The 26,519-nt window shown below is 39.7% G+C and overlaps 1 protein-coding gene across 2 annotated transcripts in view; it reads left to right on the forward strand.

The window, feature by feature from the left end:
- Positions 1-26,519, forward strand: part of CTNND2 (catenin delta 2) — a 638,318-nt gene that overhangs the window by 334,452 nt on the left and 277,347 nt on the right. For both annotated transcript variants that reach the window (XM_059854664.1, XM_059854675.1), the window contains exons 4-6: positions 1,762-1,796; positions 2,289-2,405; positions 25,830-26,002. In XM_059854664.1, coding sequence (XP_059710647.1) covers positions 1,762-1,796; positions 2,289-2,405; positions 25,830-26,002 — 325 coding nt within the window. The remainder of the gene's footprint in view (positions 1-1,761; positions 1,797-2,288; positions 2,406-25,829; positions 26,003-26,519) is intronic.

Below are 26,519 nucleotides of genomic sequence, written 5' to 3' on the forward strand. Positions count from 1 at the left end.
TTTATCACAAAGAAATCTAGATACTGGAAGAGGGACTTTGGAGTGGAAAGTAGTACATTACTTATTATGGATTGTGCTAATGACAGAAGGGAAGATTGCTCTCAAGTCCCAGTGTGTCAGATGAAGCTGCAGTTATTTAGTACATCTGAAAATCAGACAAAAGGAATGTTAAATTGGAAAAAATGTTATTTCAAAAAAAGTCATTGTCCCTAGTCACCACAAGGACTTCATTTCAAAGGTAATTTAAATTAAAGTAATTTCGTCCAGTTCAGCACTTTGCAGTTATTATTTTTTGTCTGAGGACTCTGGCAATACTTATCTTCAATATTGTTAATTTCAGTGGACTTGAATGCAAGAATTTTAGTTCACTATCTCATCCAAGGATTGGCTTCTTAATCTACAACATCTCACTACTGTAGTCAATATAAACCACAGACCATAGATATTAGGAAATTTATGATGATGTATAGATTTGAACTTGCCATGTTAACATTTATGATGCCAGGTAGAAATTCAAAGTTCTTTTAGAACTATTTTTATGTAAATTAGACAATAATTCTTTTTTTTTAACACTATCAAAACTGGTAAATAATTTACACAAGTTCTTTACTGTAAAAATAGACCTTCAAAAGGAAGCATTTAATTTCATTTACATTACTATTTTTCAGAACATAGATAGTAGGAGGTATACTGATACAATTATAAGTGATCCAGAATCTGCTGGGAAAAGGGAAAACAATTAGAGATTTAAATCCTTTTATTCATCCAAGAGAGCATTTAGTCTCAACATCAGAAAATAAATGAAAAAGTAAATATAATTGTTGAAAAGTTAAAATAATTTCAGTCTTTGTTTTTTTCTTCCTTTTTTTTTTTTTTTTAGCTTATGGATGCAACAGATAATGTTGTTCTCCCCTATAAGTATCTTACAAAAATGTACAGAAAAATCTTTCAGTCATGGGTGTCATAATCAGTTCACTGTTACCAAAAGAATGGGTAGTACTGAGTAACTTCAATCCTTTTTGTATTCTTGTCATGTGAGAAAGACCTATATTGAAGCGTAAACAGAACATGCCTAGGAGGAAAGTGTAGTTATTGCCTAATTGAATATACAATTTATTTTATCATTCATTTGACTGTATCTTTCATTTTCTTGGGAAAAAAAAAAAACACCTACCTAACCCATCCTCTGGTGTGCATGCTCATTATTTTAAAATTAAGACCTTCTGTTGCTTAAGTGCTTGTACATGGAAGCACAAACACATCTAAATTTACTCTCCCGTGTAGGCCAATTGAATTAACTTGGCTGCACATTTGAATAATATAAAAATGCACATAATGATCAGTAGAACCAGGACTCATAATTTCTTTTAGAAATCACATGTAATTATTCACTTGAGAAAGCAATTTATAATTTTCTTGATAAACATGGAGAATCAGACAAATGGAAGGATCCAAAAAGTTGAAGAATGCTAATTTTTTTTGAAATAGTGTAGTTTGTATATCAAGACTAAGAGGCCAATTTCTATTCATGATTCAAATTACTTGATAAAGAAATAAAGATGCTTCCCTCCAGCTGAGTCAGTGATGTACAAGTAATTAATTAAAATATATATAAAATTATGAATTCTAAATATGTTTTTTATTCTTAAGTGTGTTCTTCTCTTAAATCATTTCCTTCAGAATAGATTTATATCTGAATATTCATAGCACACTACAAAACAATTTAATTTAAATTGATCACTTTTTTCTTTCTCTTTCCAGTTCAACAGAAGAGCAGTTTCACTGGCAAACACAAGGTAATGTACCTATCTACAGATATGTATTACTTACATTCTCTCCCAGAAAGATCATTTTTACCTAAAGAAGATTGAGGGGAAAAGCACATCGATGTATATGGAGGTTTTTGTTGGGGTTTTTGTGTGCTTTTTCTCATTGCTGGTGTGTGAAAACTGTACTTTAAAAGTGCCAAGATTTGGCAAAAGTTTTAGGATTGACAAAAAGTACACTGAAACTAAGTAGAGTTTGGAGAAGGGGCATTGCTAAATGTGTCTCTGGCTTTTTTTACTACTAGACCTAAATATTCTCATTTTGTTTTTATTAATCCAAGGCCACACTTTCAAAGGATGGCACAATTTTCAGTATGGCCAGTGTCCTGGGAATGTGTGGCCTCCATTCCTTCATCAGCTGTGAATGCTTAGTCGTATATAACTGGTTTTAACTTTTGTCTTGTATGTGGCTTTACCTTTTTGGCCTTCTTTTACATTTTTATGTTGCTAATTTCATTACAGATGGTCAGAAGGATATAGAAGATGAGCTCACCACTGGTCTGGAGCTGGTGGACTCCTGTATTAGATCACTGCAGGAATCAGGGATACTCGATCCACAGGACTATTCAGCCAGTGAAAGTAAGTTGCTAGAAATATATTTTCTAGAACTCAAAAATTTCTTGCTTTAAAACTGAATGCATGTCTTTAAGTGCTGCTAGTTTTTTGGTGGGGGGAAACAAGCACATGAAATATATTTTAAGGAAAATAATTTCTAATTGCAATGTTGCATTACTATAAGGTCACGTTACAAACTTCAGCATCACCATCATAAAAATAGCATTCAAACACCAATTTTTCACTATCCAAAGGTAATAAAATGAAACATACTGAGTGGCTGTGAGGCTAAAATTTTCTTGTGGATACACAGACAGAAATAAGTGAACTTAAAGCTGATGAACAGAACGGCAGCTGGAGCAAGAAATGTGAAGTCTTTCCTCCAAGGCTGGCTCACTGGTCACTTACCAGCCATTCTGTTTGCAGAACTGTGCAGTGAGTGGATGGATTGTTGGCTAGAATCAGCCACTGGGGAAGTGAATCAAGGCAACAGAGCAGCAAAAGTGATCAAGGGACATGCCACTCAGTGTGTTTGTAGAGCAGATGTCTACCAGAGTTGTGCTCATGAGTCACACCAAGACTGTGTTCCAGCATGTTAACTGGTCTGTTATCAGGTGTAGCACTAGTTGATGAAAGAGCAGGTTAATTCCCTAGATTCCTTTATTTTTTCTCAGGCTCCTATCTCATATTCTGTCCCCATCTGCCACAATATGAACCCACGTTCACTTCCCTGCCTCTGCAGCTCCTGACACTGGCTTTGCTTTTTTTTTAGTATTCCTCTACATCTCGTTCCCTCTTTCTCAGTTGATCCCTGCTACCCAGTACCTTCTGACTGAGTCACGTCTTTGGAGGTGGCTGCCCAAATTCAGCTTTCTTGATATCAAAAGGGAAAATCTCTCCTTCATCTGAGAAAGTTGATGAACTGTGACAGCCACCTTCTTCAAAGCATCTCTAGCAGTGACAAGTGATCACCTGCAATATGGTCATCAGGAGACATTGCACATTGGATACAGAATTTTATTTTTCCAGAACACCAGAACACTTTTCATTATTTTAAAACAAGGTTTGCTGTCAAATTAAAGCTGACAATCCTGGGACAGTAGAAAATGTTTCATTTTTCATGTGCAAAATCTTTCTGGGCCAACAGTGTCACTAACACTTTTGTTATGGTTTTGCTTAATCTGAGCACAGTCTGTATGATTGACATCTGTTAAAATGTTGCTTGATCTGAACAAAATGGGAAAGTGATGAAACAATGTAAGCCCTTGGTTTTTTTTCTTCTATTGGGGGTGAGGAAAAACAAAACAGACTAGCATGATAGGGATTGTCTTCAAAATGCGATACTGTGCTAAAAAAATGAAACTGGGTAGATGGCAATAGGGGAGACTGAGAGCAGAGTGGGGCCAGCTTGTATGGAGAACTGCCAAAAACTGGCTTAAGAGATGGAAACTAAGAAAAAAAATTGGAGAAAGATGAAGATAGTACATGGAATGAAGTCTGTGTATGTGAAGAAAACTAATACTAAAGACATTTCTGGGGAGCATCACAATAAGCTAAAAGACAAATAGGAATGCAGGTAGATAGAAAGAAAAATAAAGAAATGGGCAAAGGAAAAATGGTGATAGAGAAGAGGAACAATAGAGATGGGTTTGTAGGGGATCATCAGGAGAGGAACTGAGGTTTGTTGAAGCAGGAGGTCCATACAGAATGTTGAAAGCAGAATTTGCTTGGCTTGATGATTTGTTTGTGGGAGCAAGAGCTAAGTGCAAAGAAAGGGAACAACAGGGTGATGAGAATGACAGCCAAGAAAAGGAGAAGTGGTATCATTATGGACAGGACAGTAGTTGTCCCTAAGAAATATAGGTTTGGAGAGAACAGACAGGTGCATGTGCTCGCAGGGAAGAAGGCTTCCCCACAGGGCTGCAAGCTTGATCTTCTGCATTGTCAGGAAATATTTATAAAGCCTTTTGTCACAGTGCCCTTATTCCTCTGCTCTGGGCTCAGCTTGTAATAAAACTAGATTGCTATTTGCCATTTATGGGTTTAATTAAGAATCAGATCTATATGCCAAAGCTAACAGTTGCAGCTCAGCTAATCACTCATAAATATAATTAGGATGTCATTCATATACTGGACTTTTTTTTTCTGGTTTGGAGGTCTTTTTTGAATTTTGAGTAAAATGTTACAAACACATCAGACAGGTAAAATGTTACTGTGTTTTAAAAGTCAAAAGTACAAAAGTCAAGACAGTACAGCATAATTTAAATTTCTTATGAATGCATTAGAAAACAATTATTATCATGCCCTATTTTGTACATTTTCTGTCCATGCCTAATTTACCCCAAGGTGAGGCTCAAATTGCAACAGCACATTAGAGGGGAGAGTGCTTCTCACTTCTGTAAGCAACGAATAGAACACACATACACACTGAAAACAGAAGTTTCATATTTACTTAAAATATTGTTGTGTCCCTCCTTTGTGTCCTAAAGCTTTCCTGTTATAGTTGTGAAATGATTCAAAGCATTTTCTGCTGATACATGGTTTTAGGTGGGCCCAGTTAGGTGTGCTGAGAAGAAAGTGTTGTAACAGAACACTGTGGGGAGCACAGTCTCAAATATTTGAAGCATGATACAAAAAGGAAGTTTAAAGCCCACTCTGTAATGTCTCAAACACGGTATTTGCATTTCCTAGGCACTTCAATTCTTAATCCTTTCAATTTTGAAATAGGAAATGAGATCTATATAAATGTCTCACTTTACAGGTATTCCAAAAATCACCATTTGTGATGTATCTGAAGTAAACATTGAGTGCTGTAGAATTATCCACCACGGTGCTATTTTTTTTTTCTTTGTATTGAACGTTTTTCAATGGAAACCTGATGTGATGCAGTAAAAAACACAGAACCATTTTGCTTTGTGTGCACTGGCCATAAGGCATGGAAGGAGGGGAAGAGCAATGACTCAGAAAAGGAAACTTAATCTGGCATTTTCTAACTTTTGAGCTCCTAATTTGACAATTTTACTTACGTTTACTTCTCTGCAGTTTGACTGCAAAACTGTGTTTTAAGTAACAAGACTGACTCTGAGGAGAGCATTTCCTGCCTGCCATGCATTTGAAGCAGATTTTTTGAAATCATCATATGAAAGCTTGCCCAGTGATGTGACCACAGCTTCCTTTTCTGCACTGTGTGCATCTAGTCTAATGACTTAATCTATCAGTAGCCCTGCCTTTGTAGAGGATTAGTGTGTCTCTACTCAGAATCTTTACAATTTGCTTTCACGCACTCTGATTTTCTCAGACTTAGTTTTAAAAAGTCGTCACATAGCAGTGAGCTGTTATAATACTCTAAATCCCAAACATCACTTCACATGTGCTATTCCTTTAGTAGCAAATAAAAGCCATGAAAAAAAGGCTAATGGGACAAGTCACATGAAAGGAGCTCACACAGGAGGGGCTCTGGATTGCTAATAGAGATGCTCACTAATTATCTTTACTGAGTGTGAATCAGCAAATGTAAAAAACCTTAAGTATATAAAACTTCTTTATTTGGTGAAATGAAAGCAGAGTGATCACTTGTTTTAAAGTAATTATTATCAGACAGACACATTCATAACTGCTGCAAGCTCTCATACAAGCTTCCTGTGGTGGAGCTGACCCTGGGACAAGCTTATATGCAGCCAAGGAGAGCTCCTTCACTGTCTCCCACCTCTTTCTTCTGTCCCAACTCAGTGTTAGTTGTCTTCCTCAAACCATGCGCTTCCAGCTATAACAAGCAGACAAAGAGTCTGGAAATTTCCAGAATTATGCAAGAAACTGCATCTGACCAGAGCCCTGAGCCTGCATCTCCATGGTCCAGTTCCCCATATACTGCAGTGATTTCTCATTATCTCTGTGTAGCTCTAGATCTGTCAGGATTATGTCACTCCAGTTTATATTGATTGCACTGTGCTAGAGATGAATGCTGGGGATATTTCTCCTCAGAGACACCTTTAGCTTGCAGGCAGTTGCAGGCAGGCACTCGGAATGGGCCCATGCAAAGCAGAAACTCAGTTTACCTCTAGTAGAAAATATTCAGGCAATGGTGAAGAGAAAGAGAGCGGGTTCTGCTGGAGAGTTAAATCCAGAGTTTATTCCAAGGTGACACAGTTCTGAATCTCAGTACAGCTCCAACAGACCCCGACCACCTGGCCTCAACGCCTTTTAAGCTCACCAGGAGGTGGGAGGGAAGAGAATAGGTAAGCCACCAACCAGGTGGGAGGGGGAGGGTCTCAGGGGACAATGACACCTGGAGAGGCCAATGACTCCAGGTCTGAAAAGCATCTTTTGAACTTCTGCCAATCACACGATGCCCTTGCTGGAATGTGGAACTTGCCAGACAGCAATTAGGAAGAGGGCAGGGGGAAAGCAAGGAGGAAGTAGAGCTTCACACCACAACAAGTTTACATCAAACATGTCATAGTTTTGTGGCCTCAGAGGGGCGTTCAGCCTGTCCTGAGCGTTCCTAGGGATCATCAGCAGAACAACAGTGGTCCACATATCCCCTCAGGGACTGAGGGAGGGCACATACAGGCTCCTGCTAGTGTCAGGTACAGAGGGTCCAGAGTTCACCCTGAGGGCACTCAGTCCATCCTCCTCCCTGCTCTACATTGCTGTAACACCCAGTTTGCCTGGCTGCTCCTCTCTGAAAACATTTCTTCCTTCTGCCATTACCTTTTTCTAACAGGACTCAAAAGTACTGCTTTTGCATAAATGAAGTGTCACCTTAAATAGTGTCAGGGGAAAGACCAGACGTGTGAGAGCCAATGTAATCACATATAAGACACTGGAAACGAGTCATGGAAGAGGGATGGGAATGCACAGTAACTGCAGGACCTGAAATCACTGGGTGAGGAAGCATGCAGAGGAACAAAATTTAGTTCAGAACAGAGTTATCTCATTAAGGATGTTTCGGGAGACACAGCAATACTGAACAGTGAATGTAGCTCAGGAAAGGTATTTTCATGGCAGAATGGTTTAATCTAGTGAGGAAAGGCATGTGAAAATAAATTTTGTGAGGTCTGAGTATGTGCTGTGGAGATGAAAAGTTAATGTTTCTGACTAAAAATCTTGGAAGTATGCAGGATAAAAGAAGCAAGACATTATTTCCTCACCTCCCATCACTGCACCACTGTCTCAAAATCGCACAACTACTTCAGATCCATTCCTTTTACTGCCTTGTCAATGCCCCTCCTTTTTTGTTTTAGTTTTGTTTTTTCCTCTTTTCCACTTACATTATATGTAAGAACAATTGAAAAGGTGGAAAGCTGCATGGAGGAAAGAGATTAAACACAGATATACAGCTGTCTGAATTTAGAAGATTGTTTGCTGAGGTTTGTCATTAAGGTTTAATAAGGTTGCAGTCTGGCCTGCAGATGAGTGGGAAAGATCCTGATGAACTGCCTGAGGCCCCCAGATGTCCATCCTCTGTGACAGAGAAACTGCAGTCCTCTAAGCTGTTGTTAAGACCAAACTACCTTTTCCTGGTGATGTTTGTAAATTTGCAGTTTACAGATGGGTAGTGTAAGGTAAAAGTGGAACAAGAGGAAATTTCTTTCCCATCTATTAATTACTTTGTCCCCCTGTTCCTGTGGCACACTAGCATGCCACATTAGAGGATTGACATGACACTGTCATCATAACAATTTCTGAGATAATTAGCTGAAGCTCACCGAGTCTTTACAGAATACACTGCATCCTTACAGTCTACAGCGGTGGAGACTGGCTGTGGTTTTTCCCTTTGTGATGGCATTAGCAAAAGGAGGGTTAGCAGACTTCTAAGATTACTGAGCAAATCCATTGGCACTTTCTTCCTAGCTTAAACCACAGGCTCAAACATCTGCTAATACAGAGGTATCTAATTTTAATTTATCTATTCTTCAATCTTCCACACTTTTTCTTTTGCTTCAACCTCCACAAAATAACCGTAGGACCGGTCTTTAAAGGATTATTGGGCACATTTATGAAGCTTTCAATGTTTATGTTTCTAACTAAAACAGAATAGTTTCATTATTTTTCACTTGCTTCATCAGTTCATTTGGCAACCTTCCTTGTTTGCTCTCTAAATCAACAGTACAGACTGTAGGAACTGAGCTCTCATTGACATGGATCAGAAAACTTTCTGGATAGTTCTCCCAATTGTCTTGATAATTTTTAAATGTTCATTTTTAATTTCAGTTTTTAATTTTTTTTAGAACAAGCAGTTTCTATTAGGATTGCAGTTTTCCCACACAACACTGCCAGTACTCCAGATGAATTTTTTCCCCCACATTTTCTGGATACATATTTTTATTTATGTCTGTGACCCTGTTGTCCTGGTGCTCGGGATTAATTGCAGAATTCAGAGCACTGATAAGGGAATAAATACAGTCCAGATTTAATAATGCCATTTTCTTGGCTAAGGCCATTTCATAATGCACTTCACAGATGCTACATATTGACAGAAATGCAAGCAATTAAGAGTGTCCAAGTTCTTCTGGGGAAGAAAAATAATGGTTTACCACTCTGGTCTCAATCCCACAATATATTAACTCTTTTAGTCATTTGAAACAATTTGCCCCAAATGCAGCACAAATAGGTAGCAGTACCATTTAGATGCTGGGTTTTTTTTCCCTCTGAAGAATGAATTATGTTACAAGAACATTTTACTGCATGAAATTATATACAGATGTTGCATTAGACAGATGTGGATTTCACTTAAAACCCCTAATTATGAGGCTGAAAAGGCAGGCTAAACTCTTAATTTATTCTCTTAATTCACTTTTGTTTCAGCAATTTTTTGTAATAAGAGAGATCCTCCTTACCCAGTGGAAAGCAGTTGTCCAGCTTGAAAAAAGCACTCCTTGTTCAACCTGTATGATTTTCAGCTTTTATCCACTGATTTTATTATAGATACTGAAAACGGATTGAAACAAAAAGGCACTATTTACACAATGAATGTGTAAAAGGATGTCTGTTTATGTGTTTTCCATCCCATAGCTCTTGCTCTGTGAAATTGCCACCTGTCAGATGGCTGGACATGCTCAATGAGATGAAATTTGGCAACGGTGGACATCACAGTTTTTGACAGATGAAGTTATTTCCATTTCATTATCGGCTTTGAGAGTCAGGGCTATCCAGTTTAGTCATTCTTTGTGCACGCAAAGAAGGTGCTCTTGTGGGATCTCCTGGTAAACATACACACTAATAAAATCATGTGCTCTTGGAGCATGTTTCCAAGCTGAAAAACCCCTAGGAAGTGTGCATGCCCCTCCTGCATTTCAGGATCAGAGTCTTAGGAGTAGAAGTGGCATTAGTGCCTAACACAGGGTACACTATCTTTCTGTCTGCTGCATTAATGCAAACCTGGCAGTGTCTGACTCAACAGTTCATAGCTCCAGATAAACCTCTCAGAGTATGAAGTCTGATGAAATTTTGATTTATCAGGGAAACTTCTGTCAGTATTGTAATATATTTAGGGTAAATATTTATGGTTGGACATCTTGTCTGCCTCTCTTTACTCCATTAATCTCTTCTAAAACAAGCCTTTGGCCAATCTTCACTTCAAAACTTTGGGGATTTAAAGTCATCTTTGCCCAGTTCGTCATGGAGTAAATCTTTGAAAGGGGGACACCATTTTCCAAGGGTGGTTTTACAGTTGTTCATTGTGTGTTCTCACAGAGAAAGTTGTAAAGGAATCGTCTCAACTGTGAGTCAAATTCAGTCTTTTAAAGTAGTTGTTGAATATGTAGATTTGTTAGAAATGGGGATAAGATGTTTCCTTTACCCATCTCCCCTTCTTGGCCATAGTCAGCCTAAGTGTGAGCATGAAATAACTATTAAGTCATTTAACATTGTAATAGCCACTGGCTGATCACAGAGACCTGCTTTCCAGGGGCAATCCTCAGCAGGAGATGAATGTCTTTTCAAAATAGCTGACGATGAAAAGCTCCTGTAGATTCATTTCTACACCCCACTAAGACATTAGGATTTGATGAAATGAAGCCGGCTCTAGTGCTGCTGAGAGCCAGCTCTTACATCTCAGCATCAGTGTTTACAGCCAGTGCTGCTTCAGGAAATGCTCCATCAGCACTAAGCATCCTTAGCTTGGACTCTATTGACTATTTTCCTTCTCTGTAACAGGCAGAGCTCAAAGGCATTGAGAATAGCACCAGAAGAAGAGATGTAGCTCAAACACTGCCATGCAGTACTCCATCACCTCTGCCCTTCTGAGTATCAGGATGGTATAACAAACACACCTTTGTGACTGACATATCACATCCTGATGCATTCATGTCAGTGCTCTTACTTTAAGAGCATGAGTGAAGTTTTCCTTTTTGGCTGCTTTCCTTATGCAGGCAGGAGAACAAACTTAGGAGCAGAGTCACAGTATGGGCTTTCACCACCAGGATTCCTGTCAGGCTTTGGTATCTATTCAGGATGGACTCAGGTCCAGTTACTCTTTGGTTCGCTGCCTGTCTTCAAGTTCATGTGTGATTGTTGCAAGCAGGAAACCTGGTGAAGGCTGAATGAAGCATCAGTGTTCAGGGAAGCAGTTCATGCTCTACCTGGTTTCCTCAGAGGTGGCACAGAAGTTCCTATGGGCACCCTCCTGTGCAGGGCTTCAATCATCTCAATTTTTCTGCAGCCCTTCTGCAGATTGGTAGGTGCCTGGGTGAGTTTATAGGCTTCTAGGAGAAAAGCAGTAGAAGTCACTGGCTGTTCAAAACTGATAGCCCAGTACATGCCCTTATTGTTGGACCTAAACTTTTGCAGGGTGCCTCTCAATTTCCTCTCCTCAGGAAGTTCTCCAGCTGGTGACACTCACACCACCTTAACATCCACCCTTCTCCCTTCCTATGCTCTCTTGCCTTTTCTTAGTGCACCATCTTTCCCTAAACCACTCATTTCTGTCTTACCACATCCTTATCTTTTGCCTCCTTTCTTGTTTAATTCACATATTTTCTTTTATCTTCTTCCTTTATCTTTTATTTTTTCACATGGCATGCAATAAAGCCTCAGTGCTTGTCCCTAAAACAGATGATCATTCATCCTCAGAGACAAAAAAAAAAAAAAATTAAAAAAAAAAAAAAATCCATCAAAACTCCCCAAAACACACACACACATTTTCTGCATATAAGTGACATTGCTATCCTGACTTTTCACATGCTTTCCCATTAACTAGAAGCAAACCCAGATTGTGTATTGTTGTGTCATGTTGGGAGTCCAGAGGTAGCATTATGAAAACATTGCAACTAATGAGTTGCTAATTTCCCTCAATTTCTGCACAGCAGCCAACAGGCTGAATTTTTATTTCAATGTGCTGTGACCTGTAACATGGATTTTCTTGGAGTTTACTTATATCTGCAAGATGAAAAATGTGTTTATATATAAATTCCATACTTATATCACAATATTTCTTCATGTCTCTGAACTTGTCCTGTGACGAATCTGATTTTGGTATCTGGTGTCATTTAATGCTGTGCAGCTGACCTAAAATCCATGCCTGAGGAAAACAACCCCTCACAATCTAGCTTTAGTACTGTAGTACAAAATAGTAAAAAAAAAAAATGCAGTAACAGCAGGTAAAACAAACGTGGAGGGGGGAAATGGAAAGATGAGAGTCAAGACCAGGACAGCAGGAACAATTAGTGGCAACATCAAAGATGGATAGGAGGTAATGATCAGTTTGTAATGCTTAGTCTGTGTCGAACACAAATCCTTTACAGGCAACCAGGTGTTTCTTCATCCACTGCAGGAAGCAGCTACTGAAACTTGTTAGGAAATGACAGTGACTTATAGTAGCATCTGTAGGAGCAGAACAAAGAAAGGCTTTTGGCATCCGAACCTACAGCGCAAAAGAACATCGGTAAATATTGTGCCTGTAGTAGGGGCCAGGAAACAAATGCACCCACATCCCCACAACAGACTGATAAACCAGTCACCCTACTCCTGCCTCAGTGGCAGTGCCAGTGCCTGCACACTCGGCTCAGTCAGGAGTGCCAAGAGCCACATAATTCTGGGATCTGCCTATGCCAGCTTGTGAGCATAAGCATTGTGGAGAGGCAGCCCTGGAAACAGAGGTAGTTGGCTTGTTAGCCTATGTAAAATGATGTATGTGGAAGATAAAATTTTGGCAGGTATGAATTTGGGTTTGATTTCTGTTGTGCTACATGCAGTTTACACAGCTCTCAATCAAGTAGGATTTTTGTGACTTCTGTGGTAATGCAGATTAGGGAGCTGCTTCCATTTTTTCCATTCTGGCCTTATAAATGGAGAAATGCATTTTCTCAGGACAGTGTGAGAGCAGAGAATGGTGCACATTTGTGTGGACACAGAGAAAGAAAGCAGAAGGGTATACTTTCTGCTTTATAGCAGAGGAGGTTTTGGCAGATGAAAAAGATTGTAATAAAATTTTGACCTTTTTGGACTTACTTTTTAATTGACTTCTGCAGCAGAGCTAAACACATTCTGAACTGCCTCACCTCAGAGACCAAATAGTCATTTTCTTTTGTGGACAGAAAAGATTCAGGATTTAAGTCTGTCAAAGGTCTGGAAAAAATTGAGTTCTGCTTTGCAAAAGAAGAGGAAACCTGTTTTGTGCTAGTAGTTAAGTTCATAGAACAACATAATAGCGTAATAGATCTGCTGATGTCTTTTGTATTAGATCCATATATCTGTGAGGGGTTTTATAGGCTTTTATAATCAGAAGCTGTTGGGCACCTTTTTTTTTTTTCCAGCAGTCTAATTTAGGTCTATCAGAGGAGATTTGTCGGTTCGTTTTCTTTTTGGATAATGCATTCAGCTTCCTTGTGCATCATGTTTGTGTGATGTCTATAAACATCTGATTGTATTTCCTAGTAATAAAAAGGGAACACATTAGTTAAATACTATTGATAGCAATTTTAGACTGTGCTAGGCACAGAGGGTGACTAGAAACACTTGATGCTCGCAGCTGGTTTTCACAGGTAGAAAACACTTCAAAAAATTAGGATTTAATAATGCAAAATATGTTCTTAACATAGTCAGCCCTTTTTTTTCCTGTAAACAAAACCCACACACCATTTTAAATATAGTTATTCCTTTAAAAATTGGACACTGATAATGAAAACACAAATTAAAAAATGACAATTTTTAGTGCCAAAACCCCATGTTTCTCAAATGGAAACATGGCAGTTCCTTCTGAGTTGGAGTTTCCTGTCTGTATTGTAACGTACAGTGCTTCCTTCTGTACACGAGTTTCTTCTTCTGGTCACATTCACAAATGTATCTAATCCCATTAAGGAGCCCCACTCAGGTACTGTTCTTCTGTGGTTCCACAGTGATATTTTAATAGAGAGCATGCTTCTGTTACAGTGAAGTGTTCTACCACTCCTAGTGTTGCACAGTGTCACAGAAGCAGCATCAGAAAGGCTTGAGGATATTATTTTTCCTCTTTGTGTCTTTTGTAATGCAGAAATGTAATTTAGTTATCATCCTTTCTGCCCATCGTGTTCTTGTATTGTGTCTATCTATTGCTCCAATAAAGCTCATTGTCCTAATGGCCAATGATAAATTATCCTGTTCAGAGAATATCTGATTTCAATATCTGCAGGGTTTAGCAAATAATTTCATAAAATATGATTAATCTTCTACCAAAAAAAAATTGGTTTAATCTTGTAGTCAATTAAAAACTCGCATTAGTATGGTTATCCTTGGTTTTAAACTCAGTTGAGGATAGGTTTTCTGTTAAAAAACCAAAACAAACAAACAGAAGAAAAACAAAGATGAGGCCAGCTTTTGTATTCCAAGCTTAAATATGTATAGATCTGTTCTTGCTCAGTGCGTATATTTCAGTCCTGGTCTGCAGCATCTTGAGGAATTTCTCTCATTATAATGGAACTCCAGATTTTTCCTGCTGTCAAACATTATCCAGTATTGCTTATGAAAGAAGATCTGGCTGGTTTTACATTTCATACAAACATCTGGAGTAATGCTACACATGATATGGTATAAAAAGCAAAATACACACTATCTGAAGTTACCCTATCATGTCACAATTACTTAAGCTTTGCTATGTTACCTTATTCCATTAGGTTTAAAAAAAAAATCTTCCAGGAATCAAAAAAAGAAATATTTACTGTTGGGATAGAATGCAAACCTTTTTTTTTTTCTTTTTATGGCCTTCAAGTCTTATACTTTTCTACTACTTCTTGTGGACATTTATGGTGCTTTACTATCTCTTGGAGTAGAGATTTATTATTTCAAATCCTAGAAGATGCCTGTTTTCTTCTTACAGGATTGGCAGAAGTGTTATCTTGTGTAAAAAGCATAATCTAATCAGCATCTAATGAAACTAGTTTCTATTTCCAGTTCACTTACTGTTGAAATAAAGTGTTGTTCATCTTTCTTTCCAATAGTAATTAGGTCAGAAGGAGAGTTAGAAGGAATATCCTTGTATTGTTCACTTATATAATGGTATCAGCCTAGGTTTTTGCATCATTTCTCCATATATATATCAGTTATAGAATTCTTGGTTGAAAATGAACTTATTCCACACTTGTGAATGCATTCCACAAAATCCTATTTTCCAGTACCTAAGAATACATTCTATAGCAGTACTAAAGACCTTTTCTGTATTTGTAGGTAGAACATAGACATCTTAATGCTGGTAGAGCATGGCATTGCATATAAATTGCTTTCCTTTTTTGTAAAACAGGTTTGTTTTCAGTGTACCCATTTAAGATTTGCTGCCTCTCATCTAAAGAGATGCGTTTGGTTCATAACAAGGGAGCTGCTTGTGATTAAGCATTTAAAGTATTACCATTTATTTCTTTGTTTTAAGTATGCAGATGGTGTCCCCCCTCTTGCCCTCCCCCTGCCTTTTTTTGCCCTTCAACTTTCTTCATTTCTAGGGTATGCAATTCCTTTGCTATTTTGCAGCCTTGGCATTTTTTTCCATTTTTTCTTGTAATATAAAGCTACTGATATATTTAATATTTATTATCTCCTAGAAGGTAAATGTTGAAATATTTTCCTAGACCTATTCTAGTGCTAGTCTAAGATTTGGAGGGAGAATGGGTGCCATGCTTATTACTGTTGTTATAGGAGAGCTGTGTGTTATCTTCTATTTGAGGTCAGACTAACAGGTGCCTTGAAAACCCTTCTTTTCCTACAGAATCTCTTTGACCAGTTGCAGCTGACAAGTTGTGTTTCCAACTGCAGATCTTTAGTTTTGCCTTGGTTAAATCTCTTCCTTTTCTAATTACGAAAATGCCTTCTTTTTATGATTGCCACAAAGTTCTGTCATCTAGTTCCCAAGGACTTTCCTTATTGCCCCATGCCTCTGCATTTCTCACAACTTCCCTGGAGACTAGAAAATGGAGAAGGTCTGTACCTATGTGGCATTGTCACTGCTTTTTGCCACCCTCTGTGGTACCTGCAGGGCCTCCCTTCTGCTCACTCAATTCCTCCACTTCCAAAACCATCCTAAATCATCTTGGCAAGAGAGAGTTTCTTCAAAGAATGTTTTAAATGACCTCAAAAATAGAACATAGTGCAACGGAGGGGGTTAAAACAGACAAATAAGTGTTCTTTACCCTTCTAATTTGGAAGGACACTTCACTCCTCCTTCCAGATGGAGCAGTTTAATTCTGGGAGCAGGACTTAGAAAACAGGACATACGAGTGAGATGCCAAAGAATTTAGTACCACCAGGAATAGGTCTGTCCACCTTGTCATTAACTATCATCACCTCTTCTCTAATACTGTGAGATGCTGGTGTCCTTCCACACCCAGATACTGTGGAAGGACAACAGCAGGTTATGCTCTTATGAGAGGTTACAACTCTCTCTTGTTATGCTGTTCTTTTTAAATTATCCATTCCTTTGCAAAACTGGGCAACAGATAGAACTCAGCTTTAGAATGGGTTGGCAACTGCTTAGTCAGAGTACAGACACTTTAATGAACTAACAAAAAAGTAGGGGGTAGGGTAGGAATCGATATTTTGCACTCAAACTAAATGACCTGGGAGAAAAAAGAAACAAGTAAGTGATGACTTTTTGGTATTTGAGATCCTTAATTAGGCATATACTAACAGTTAGGAGGTGGCTCCTCTCAATGGGATGTGAGGCATCTCAACCTATTAACTCTGTAAATGAATGTTTAAAGGACATTAAAGGAGTTTTGCTGGTGTTTTTCTTTCAACTGTTATCCAAATGAGCAAAGCAGGTTGAAGAATGTGTGAAGTGATTAATTACACTAATTAAAAACACTTTATTTACACTTACTCTATAATTTATCATTACTACTTTTGTCAGTTGATCGAAGGTGAGTGAAGTGTTGTTTATAATTGGTATGGGAGCTAATTAAGTGGTCGTTCAAGCACGTTTTGGTCTATTTCCTTTGTCAATTAGAACTGGCATCGTAATAGATGACTGACCAAATGGAGATGTATAGCACAATAGTAATGCTACACTTTACTACTTACTTGGAGAAGCAAATGGGAAGCCAACTGACTTTAAATCTCAAGAAGAAAAAACCCTTCTCCTTTCACTTGCCTGCTATTTTTGTTTGTAACTTCATATGAAAAACTCAGGTAACAAACACACAATTACCTCACAGAGGGTGACTAGGTAGATGTTTCTGTTGTTTGTTACTGTAATTATTTTAGTCAATTCAGAGGTAATTATTGCACAGATTTGGAATACTGAATTAATCATACCTTTATTTTGCAATAATAAAGCACTGTATGTAACTTGACATTATCTGATATTTATTTTATAATGGAAAAACTACCAGATAACGTACTACTGAATACTTGTTACACAGTAAATTCTGCTCTGTAGTGTAATATATTAATCCTGTTTCATAAATCAGCCTTTTTTTTTGTTTTGTTTGTTTGTTTTAAGGATTGACCATACTATTACTATAGTATTATCTTGAACTGTTAGATACTGTGAAGCTGAAATGTTTGAGGTATTCCCTAAGATACTGTGGTCTAAGGATTAGGAAATGGGAGCAACTTTTCAGATGTCTGACAAGCAGACACTAGGAATAGATTGTCCTTGATATCCCCAAGAGAGCAATTTCTGTTGTTTCTTTTTGGGAGTTCCTCGTTGACAAGAAACTCACATTCATCTGACTATTTAGCTTTGTGACACAGCAATGGTGCTACAAAGTGACAGGAAAACTGTAAAGATCTCAGAGTGTGTAATAGAGTTAATCCACACTCCTGCGACCTTTACTTGCTCTCCTGTACTTTAAATATGTAACACAAGTACTGATTGTACTTAAATCTTATCAGAGTTTCCCTTGGGAAGCTGTCCTTAGGAAAAAAGGGGTCCTGCTAGGCTGGACTCACTTGTAGAAGGAAATCTTAAAGGCACAGGAGTAGGCCATCCTTATATGCCAAAAGATGAGCTGATGGGGAAGAAGACCAGCCTGGCTGAAGCTTTTGCTGGAACTTAGGTGGAAAAGGAGAGTTTATGACCTTTGGAAAAAGGGGTAGGCAACTCAGGAAGACTACAAAGATCTCATTTGGTCATGCAGAGAGAAAATGAGAAAGGCAAAAGCTCACTAGAACTCAATCTGTTAACTGCTGTGAAAGATAATAAAAGGTGTTTATATAAATACATTAACAACAAAGGGAGGGCCAAGGAAAATCTCCATCCATTATTGGATTTGGGCAGGAGCAGGAACAAGGCTGAGGTATTTAATGTCTTCTTTGCCTGAGTCTTTGTCAGAAAGAGCAGTTATCCTCAGAACAACCAGACCCCTGAGCTGGTAGACAGACGGGGAGCAGAATACACCTCCTGCAATGTAGGAGCAAGTTGAGAGTGACCTATTGTGCCACTTAGACACTCACAAGTCTATATGGGACAGGATGGGATTCACCAGAGGGTGCTGAGGGAGTTGGCAGAGCTCACCAAGTCATTCCCCATCATTTATCACCAGTTATCATGATGGTTGGTCAGGGAGGTCCCAGACAACAGGAGGCTGGCGGATGTGATGCCTGTCTACAAGAAGTGTTGGAAGGAGGAGGTACAGAGCTGTCAGCCCAACCTTGGTGCTGGGGAAAATTATGGAACAGATTATCCTGAGTGTGATAACATGGCACATACTGGACAATCAGGGGATCAGGCCCAGTCAGGATTAGGTTTAGGAAAGGCAAGTCCTGTTCACCAACCTAATCTCCTTCTATGGCCAGGTGACCTGCCTTGATTATGAGGGAAAGACTGTGGATTTAATCTACCTGGACTTTAGTGAAGCTTTTGCCCACACCATTCTCCTGGGAAAACTGGCAGCCTATGGCTTGGACTTGGGTTAAAAACTGGAATGATGGCCAGACCCTAAGAGTGGTGGTGAATGTTGCTGCATCCACTTGGTGGCCAGTCAGTTGTGGCCAGGACTTGAGCCAGTCCTTTTTAATATCTTTATCAACAATCTTGACAAGGGGATGGAGTGCACCCTCAGCAAGTTCATGGTTGACAAGTTGGCTGGGAGTGTTAATCTGAGAGAGGGTAGGCAGGTTCTGCAGAGGGATCTGGGCAGGCAGTATCAATGGGCCAAGGCCAGCTGCATGAGGCTCAAAAGGTGAAGTGCCAGGTCCTGCACTTTGGCCTCAACAGCCAAAAAGCCTCCTGCAGCTCTTCAGGCTGGGGGAAGAGTGGCTGGAAAGTTGCCTGTGGAAAAGGACATGGTGGGGCTAGTTGACAGCTGGCTGAGCATGATCTAGGAGTGTGTCCAGGTAGCCAAAGGCATCCTGGCCTGGACCAGCAACAGTGTGGCCAGCAGCACCTGGGCAGTGATCATCATCCTGTACTCAGCACTGGTGATGCCACACCTCAAATCGTGTGTCCAGTTTTGGATCTCTTATTGCAAAAAAGACATTGAGGTGCTGGAGCATGTCCAGAGAAGGGCAGCAGAGATGGTGAAGGGTCTGGAGCAGCTGAGGGAGCTGGGGTTGTTTAGCCTGGAGGAAGAGAGGCTCAGGGGAGACCTCATTGCTCTCTACAACTGCCAGAAAGGAGACTGTAGCCATGTGGAGGTCCGCCTCTTCTCCCAGGCAACCACCAACAGGACAAGAGGAAATGGCCTCAAGCTGCACCAGATGAGGTTCAGGTTGGACATCAGGAAGAATTTTTTTCACTGAAGGGGTGTTTAAGCATTGGAAGAATCTTCCCAGGGAGGTGGTAGAGTCCCGATCCCTGGAAGTGTTCAAGAAACAACTGGAAGTGGCATTTAAGGCTTTGGTTTAGTTGATAAAATGGTGTTCAGTCAAAGGTTGGACTCAATGATCCTGGTGGTCTTTTTCAACCTTAACACTTGTATGATTCCATAATGTGTTTGTTTTTAAAACCTCACTCGTGATCTGGTAGTATTAGAAATATTACAAATTTAATAGGATGAGCTTCATTGCCCCCCATCTCTAATCAGTGTCAGTGTACTGAATTAATCTCTCAGCACTTAGAATATTGCTTATCTTCTGACACTGGTAAGCTCCCTGTAGCCCAAGTTCCTTCTGGCTTTCTTTATAAGGTACTCTTCTGCTTATGACCACCATGGGCTATGATTCAGGTGAGCTCTGCTACTTGTGTAGTCGCTAGACAAGTTCTCACCCTAAGGTGAAAGGGAAGAAAACATTTAATGACTCACCAGCTCTGACTCCAAAACAAGATTCCTGTCTTTTCAACTACTGTTGGTGCTGATGCCTATTTTTGTAATCTCTCAATGAAGCTTCAGTCAGCATTAATGACTTTTCATTGAATCAAAATTCAGTGTGTTGATGCACTTTGGTTTTGGTTTGATTTGGTTTTTTTTTAGCTAGAACAGTATAAGCAGGTACTGGGAAATATCTAAGTTGTTTGTTTGGTTTTTTTTTTGTTTTGTTTTGTTTTTTTTTTTGCTATTTAAAATATATTTGCTTGCAAACACTTGCCATTCAAGAATAATTTATTTAAACATAAATTAAAAATTCAATTTTTAGGCTGTGATTTTGTTTTCTTGGTTTGATTTTTGGTTTTTTTTACCCTGAATGAGGTAAAAGGAAGAGGACATGGTCTGAAGAGAGCAGAAATGACAAGCAAGATATTTTATTTTCAAAGAAAATATTGCTTCTGAAAATTAAAAAGACAAATGTTTTCATAATTTAATTTTTTTCTTCACTTTTGACCCAGTCATGAATTATAATAGTAGCCTGGCTTCTTTGCATCACTTGCTTCCCGTAATCAACTCCTACTGTGAGGTCCTTGAATTAATAATAGTCTCATCATTTAAGGCCACTCACTTCCTCAGTTTGGTTTTTAAATAGCTGCACTGCACCTTATTGCAGCATTGTGCATTGTATTTTCAGAAGGAAAAGCAGTGGCCCCTGCAGGAATCCTGCCAGTGCAAATCCCTGTCCCTCCCAGGCCAGGGGGCACAGCTCAGCCTCAGCTGTGCCATGGGGCTCACCCTGCAGCCCTGGCCTCCTGCTTCCCCCTGCTCCCCCTTGGCAGAAGCAGGCAGCTGCTGTGGAAGCTCTCCTCTCCTGTGGTTTGTCTGGAGCCTGGAGCTCACCAGGTTACACTGATGGCACATGCAGTGTTCTCAGTGCCAAGAACCAGGCTGGTCAGTGCAATATCAGACTGCTTTGGCAAATGCAGTGTGGCAGGAAGACAGCAAATATGGGCTTCAGTGCTGCTCTCTTTAGTAAGAGAGTGCTGCCTCTGCTCCTCTTCCCCACTTGGCTTGAAGTGGGCAAAGTACTCTCAGGTCCTCCACATCTCTTAAAATAGTAAGTTTAGAAATACAAAAAATAATAGCCATATATTTTTATGGCTATATTATAATAACCAGCATAACTGGCAGTAAGAGGGGTGGGTAATATAAACTAAGGAAAAGGTCTTCACACAAAGCCCCCTCTCCTCACTGCCTGAATGGGAGAGTCATTTTCCTCTAACCCTGTCAATGCCTGCCAGCACCTGGGCCTCCAAATTACAGAAGAAATTCCTGTTTCCCTTCTCTGATCCTAGAAAAGTCCTCTGCTCTCCATCACCTCTGAAGTTTCTTTGTGGGTTGGCTCCCTGATGTAAGCATATCCTCCATCTACATCTTTTCTCTTCTTGCCTGGTCTTCTCTGTGCTCCAGCAGCTTTCCCCCACTTAAGTGCACTTTGTGTCCCAAGCAAGACACCACCCTCTCTCTCTCCTTCCAGCTCCTTTCTGAGCTGGGTTACAGAGGCCAAGGTGAGCAACGTAGGGAGGCTTGCTCACTGCTCTGCTCAAGGATAAGAGGAAGAGGAAGGTATTGTCTGCAGTATCTGTCCTCCAAACTGGTGATAAGTTAAAGAGTTGATTGCTCTACCCTGCTCCATCATTTTAAGTCAGTCCACAGAGGTGTCTCTTGCAGTATGATGGCTCTGACTCAATTTCCTGAATTTTCACTCTTACCTCTACTATTTTAATTAAGGAGGAGAGTGACACTAACTGAATCAGTGAAAAATTGGTACTATCAGCCCTGAATAAAATCCAATATCAATATTCTTTCACGAGGATTTTTTTTTTTTAATGTGGTGGTGAAAGCATAAGGGAGAACAGGTATTTATATCTTCCCCATAGCCTCAAATGGAAACCAAACAGTACAAAATTTTAAAGCAATACTGCAGATCATTGATATCTGCTACACTAAATCTTATGAAGCCCAAAGTGTTTGTTTTAAATTGAACAATTGCAGTAATTATGTCTCATTAAGGGAACCAGTAAGACTGAATTGTGCTAGCAGTTAACTAGTGATTTCCAGTGCATAGCTGAAAATTGAGAATTTCCAGCTGCCTTAACTCTTCTGGAAGCAAATAAAAAACAATTGGATGAACAGAGTTTAAATTCTAGCCTGGAAGAAATGATAGATTATTGTCAAGAGCCATCAGCGTACAGGACACAAACTTCTGAGTGAGCTGCAGGCTCTTTAGAAGGTTTGGTTTTACCTTCAGATTGAAATCTCAGGAATGTTAATGAGAAAAGCAATCCATCTTTTCCCTATCAGACAAGGCGGGACTGCTTGTAGTGCCTAAAAAACAAACTCGTGTTTTCTCATGATCACTTTGATTGATCTCAAATGTATCTGCTAGTTTGTATGCTTGAATTAGGGCTTTGCTATTTACAGGCAAGCAACCACTACTCTTTTCTACACTTGCTTGGGCTTATTTAAAATTCTAGGCTTATTTAAAATATATATCTGTCTCTCTGAAATTACTTTGTCATTATTGAAATGTATGTTCATTTTAATTGTTCATTACTGTTTGTTAAGGTGAAAAATAAAAACTGCTGAATAAAACCAATATTTTAGTGAACTTCAAACTATGTGTGCCAAACTTTTTACATTCTTTTTTTCAAGGGGTTGGATAAGTTTCTTTAAGTGCATGGAAGTGTTTAAACTAAATGGTGCAGGGAACCCGTGTATGTGTTTCTAGCTGGCAATGTAAATCCCCTAGTGAGCCACAGTAATGTGAAAGCAGCACTTGAAAGCCAGATGCAATGAAAATTTAAACATATTGCATTCATAGCATGTGATAGTTTAATCATTATTTAAGCTTTAGAAATGTCACAGCATAATTACTTTCAGAATGAGTACAAACACTTTCATGCACAAAAAATTCTTTCTTCTTGCAACTTTTGCTTCTCATAGGAAACTTATGCCTTTGTGAAATTTCTGAACTTGATCTTGTTCATCATTTGATCACAGAAAAATTCTCAGTGAAAATTCAAAATCCAAAAGATTGAAATAAACTCTACAGATCTTTTTAGAACTAAATATGTATTTTCTTTATGCTCTTAAAAAAAAAAAAAAAAACCCTGTGAAAATATTTCTTCCATTAAAGAAGAAATTTTGCAACAAAACCAGTTAAATGGAAAATGCAGAGCAAGGCAATGGAAAGTACCAAAGGCTGGATTTATAAGCACCCATAGAGGATTAAATTCAGCTCTCCTGTTGATGTGATACATTTTTACTGGCCTCACAGCATACATCGAGCTCTACCTCCTTCTGTACTTGTAAGGAAAATACAGGGACCAGAACTTATGTTCTAAATTTGTCCTGTATCTCGAATGTTCTGATGAATGCCATTGATTTTTCAGTATAAATTGTGTTGATATGTAAAACAGTGTCAAAATCCAGTGTGCATTTAGATGCAAACACTTCCTCTTTACATAGCCTACTACGATTTGTTTTAAATACGAGCAGTTCAGGTTGGATTTGGAAAATAGCAGTTATAATGGTTCTGCCATTTCTGAGAAATGGGCTAGAGGAAAAAATACTCTCTGTGTAATTTGGGGGTGGGGTTGTTTGCACGTTTTCTAAGTGGAAATCTTTTTGGAACAGCTTTGCATCCTCATAGCAAAGATTTAAAAGTCATAAAAACTGCCTTTGTATCAGGAGTGTACTGGAAGTTATTTCTGGTAAATTCATTGGAATTTTTCCATTGTGAGTCTGCTTAAAACTGAACTTGCCACATGTTCTGTAGGAGCAAAATCACTGTAATCATTTCACATCTCTTAAAGCTTGTGTCACCTTCTGTGCTCTCATGAGCTAGTTAGTGCTAACCAAAAGATGAACCTGTCATCCCTGTGGAGCCACTGAGTGTGCTACACATGACAGCTGTTGGGTTGAAGGTAACTTATGCAATGGCCAAGGTATAACCTATTTTCCTCCGCTTGTAATTCACTTCCTGGGCCCAGACACTGAAAGAGACTAATATCAGTGAAGACAGAGAGGATTAAGTGTGTATTCTTTAATGTAACTCTCTGTGTATCATAGAATCATAGAATGACAGAATGGCTTGGGTCAGAAAGAATCTTTAGGATCATCTAGTTCTGACCCCCCAGCTGTGGATCGGGACATCTTCTTCTAGACATGGTTGCTCAGGGCTCCATCCCACCTAGCCCTGAACACTTACAGAGATTAGTTATCCACATCTTCTCTGGACAACTGGTGCCTCACCACCACAGGGAAGATTTTCTTCCTAACAGCTAATTTAAAGCTATTCTGTCAATGTGAAGCCATTGTGCTGCCACTACATGCCCTTATAAAAAGTCTCTCTCCATCTTTCTTTTAGGTTCCCTTCAGGTGGTGGAAGACCACAGTTAGGTCACCCTAAAGCCTTTACTTTTCCAGACTGAACAATCACAATTCTCTTTCATCATAGGAGAGGTGCTCCATCTAACTTAGTGGCCCTCCTCTGGACTTGCTCCAACAGGTGTTCTTCATGTGCTGGGATCTCAGAACTGGATGCAGCACTGCAGGTGGGGTCTCAGCAGAGCAGAGTAGAGGGGCAGAATCCCCTCCCTGACCCTGCGTGCTGGCCACGCTGCTTTGGCTGCAGCCCAGGGCACATTTGGCTCTCTGGGCTGTGAGTGCCCATGACTGGATCATGTCCAGCCATTCCACCAACCCTAGGTAGGGCTGCTCTGGATCTGTTGATCCTCCAGCCTGGCTTGATACCAGGGTTTACCCTGACCCAGGAGCATCACCTTGCACTTGGTCTTGTTAAATCTCATGAGATTCCCATGGACCCACTTCTCAAGCTTGTCCAGGTCTCTCTGGATGCCATCCCGTACTTCAGGTGTGGCAAATGCACCACTCAGCTTGGTGTCATCCGCAAATTTGCTGCAGGTGCACTTGATTCCCGTGTAGAAAAATTGGGAAATTTCCTATGTGCATGTGATAAGCTAAATCACTTGTACGTGGACCGAATAAAGATTAGAACATGTTTTAGTTTCACAGAGCTACTAACTAACTGTGGAAAGTGTTCATGGTCCTGACATGCCCTTCAGTCTGGCAGCCCCAGTTCAGGCTTACCGCCTGTACTTGGCTCTCCTGCTATGCATTGCTGTGGTGGGGAAGATAAGATAGCTGAAAAATAGTTGTCAAAGATTCACTGAGATCAGGGTGTGTCCTGCATGATGAGAAGAGCAATTAATATTTTAAAGGCTGCCATCCATCCCTACAGGCACCAAAGTATTACATCACTCTGTGTACAGGACAGTGGCAGTAATCAATAGATCTAATGTGCTGGGGGCTCAGGGAGGGACAAGTTAGCATTTCCCAGGCAGAATGACTACATATAATTAAGAGAAATAAACAAGGCTTATCCTTAGGGGGAAAAACCCTCATCAGCTATTCTGAGTTGAAAAGCAGGAGTTCTCTACCAAATAGTATGGTTGGATTTGTTCAGACATAGAATTTTTTCACCAGTCAAAATGATACATTTCTTACAGGGACAGCAGTGTGGTCTGTTGTTTGAACATGATGACTGAGTGGTAAGGAAACAAAGTAATGCATGTATTTTTATTACTGGAAAGTCAAATTCTGAAAATCTGAATCCAGATACATCTGATAATTTCAAGACTCACTTGACAAATAATGCAGGTATGCTTTTTCACTGAGGCTTTCTGACTGCTCTCGAATCCTGTCCCCACAGGGCCCAGCCTCCTCTCCCAGAGTGCACTCCAGCTCAATTCCAAACCTGAAGGATCCTTCCAGTACTCAGCCAGCTACCACAGCAACCAGACCCTCGCCCTGGGCGAAACAGCATCCGCTCAGCTCCCGTCCCGCAGCAGTCAGGCCAGAGGTGCCGTCCAGAGCTACAGCCAGGTATGTGTCCTAAGCAATTGTGGTCCCTCACACCTGAAATTGTGTGGAGTTGCTCCCAGGAAAGAGCTGTTCAGTGCTTCCCACACCTGAATTTCTTCCTTTACTTTCTGTCTTGTTCAACACACCTGCAGCAGGGTGGAGTTACCATCTTGATTTTTGTAAATCTCCTGTGGGTTGACTTGCATAGTAATAAAGTAATCCTGATTAATAAGGAGATCTGCATACCAGATTAACTTACTTGCTTGCATATATATTTTGGTAATAACATGTTCAAGCATTTAGTTTTCAAAGCAAATTTCTGTGCCTGTGCTGATTAGGAGTCCATCCTAAAGTCTAGGACCTGCCAGCATTGCCACATTACTGAAAGCAGTAAGTGCCAGGAAACAAACAAAGCCAGGCTGACACCAGATGTGAAACCTGCCTGGGATACCAGGCATCACATGGTGCTGTGGCCTCATCTCAAGTGTAGAAAACATTTTTTCACCACATATTGTAGGACTGTTGCCTCTACATTTGA

Source organism: Haemorhous mexicanus, chromosome 1 (genome assembly GCF_027477595.1).
Source record: "Haemorhous mexicanus isolate bHaeMex1 chromosome 1, bHaeMex1.pri, whole genome shotgun sequence".
Taxonomy (NCBI): Eukaryota; Metazoa; Chordata; class Aves; order Passeriformes; family Fringillidae; genus Haemorhous; species Haemorhous mexicanus.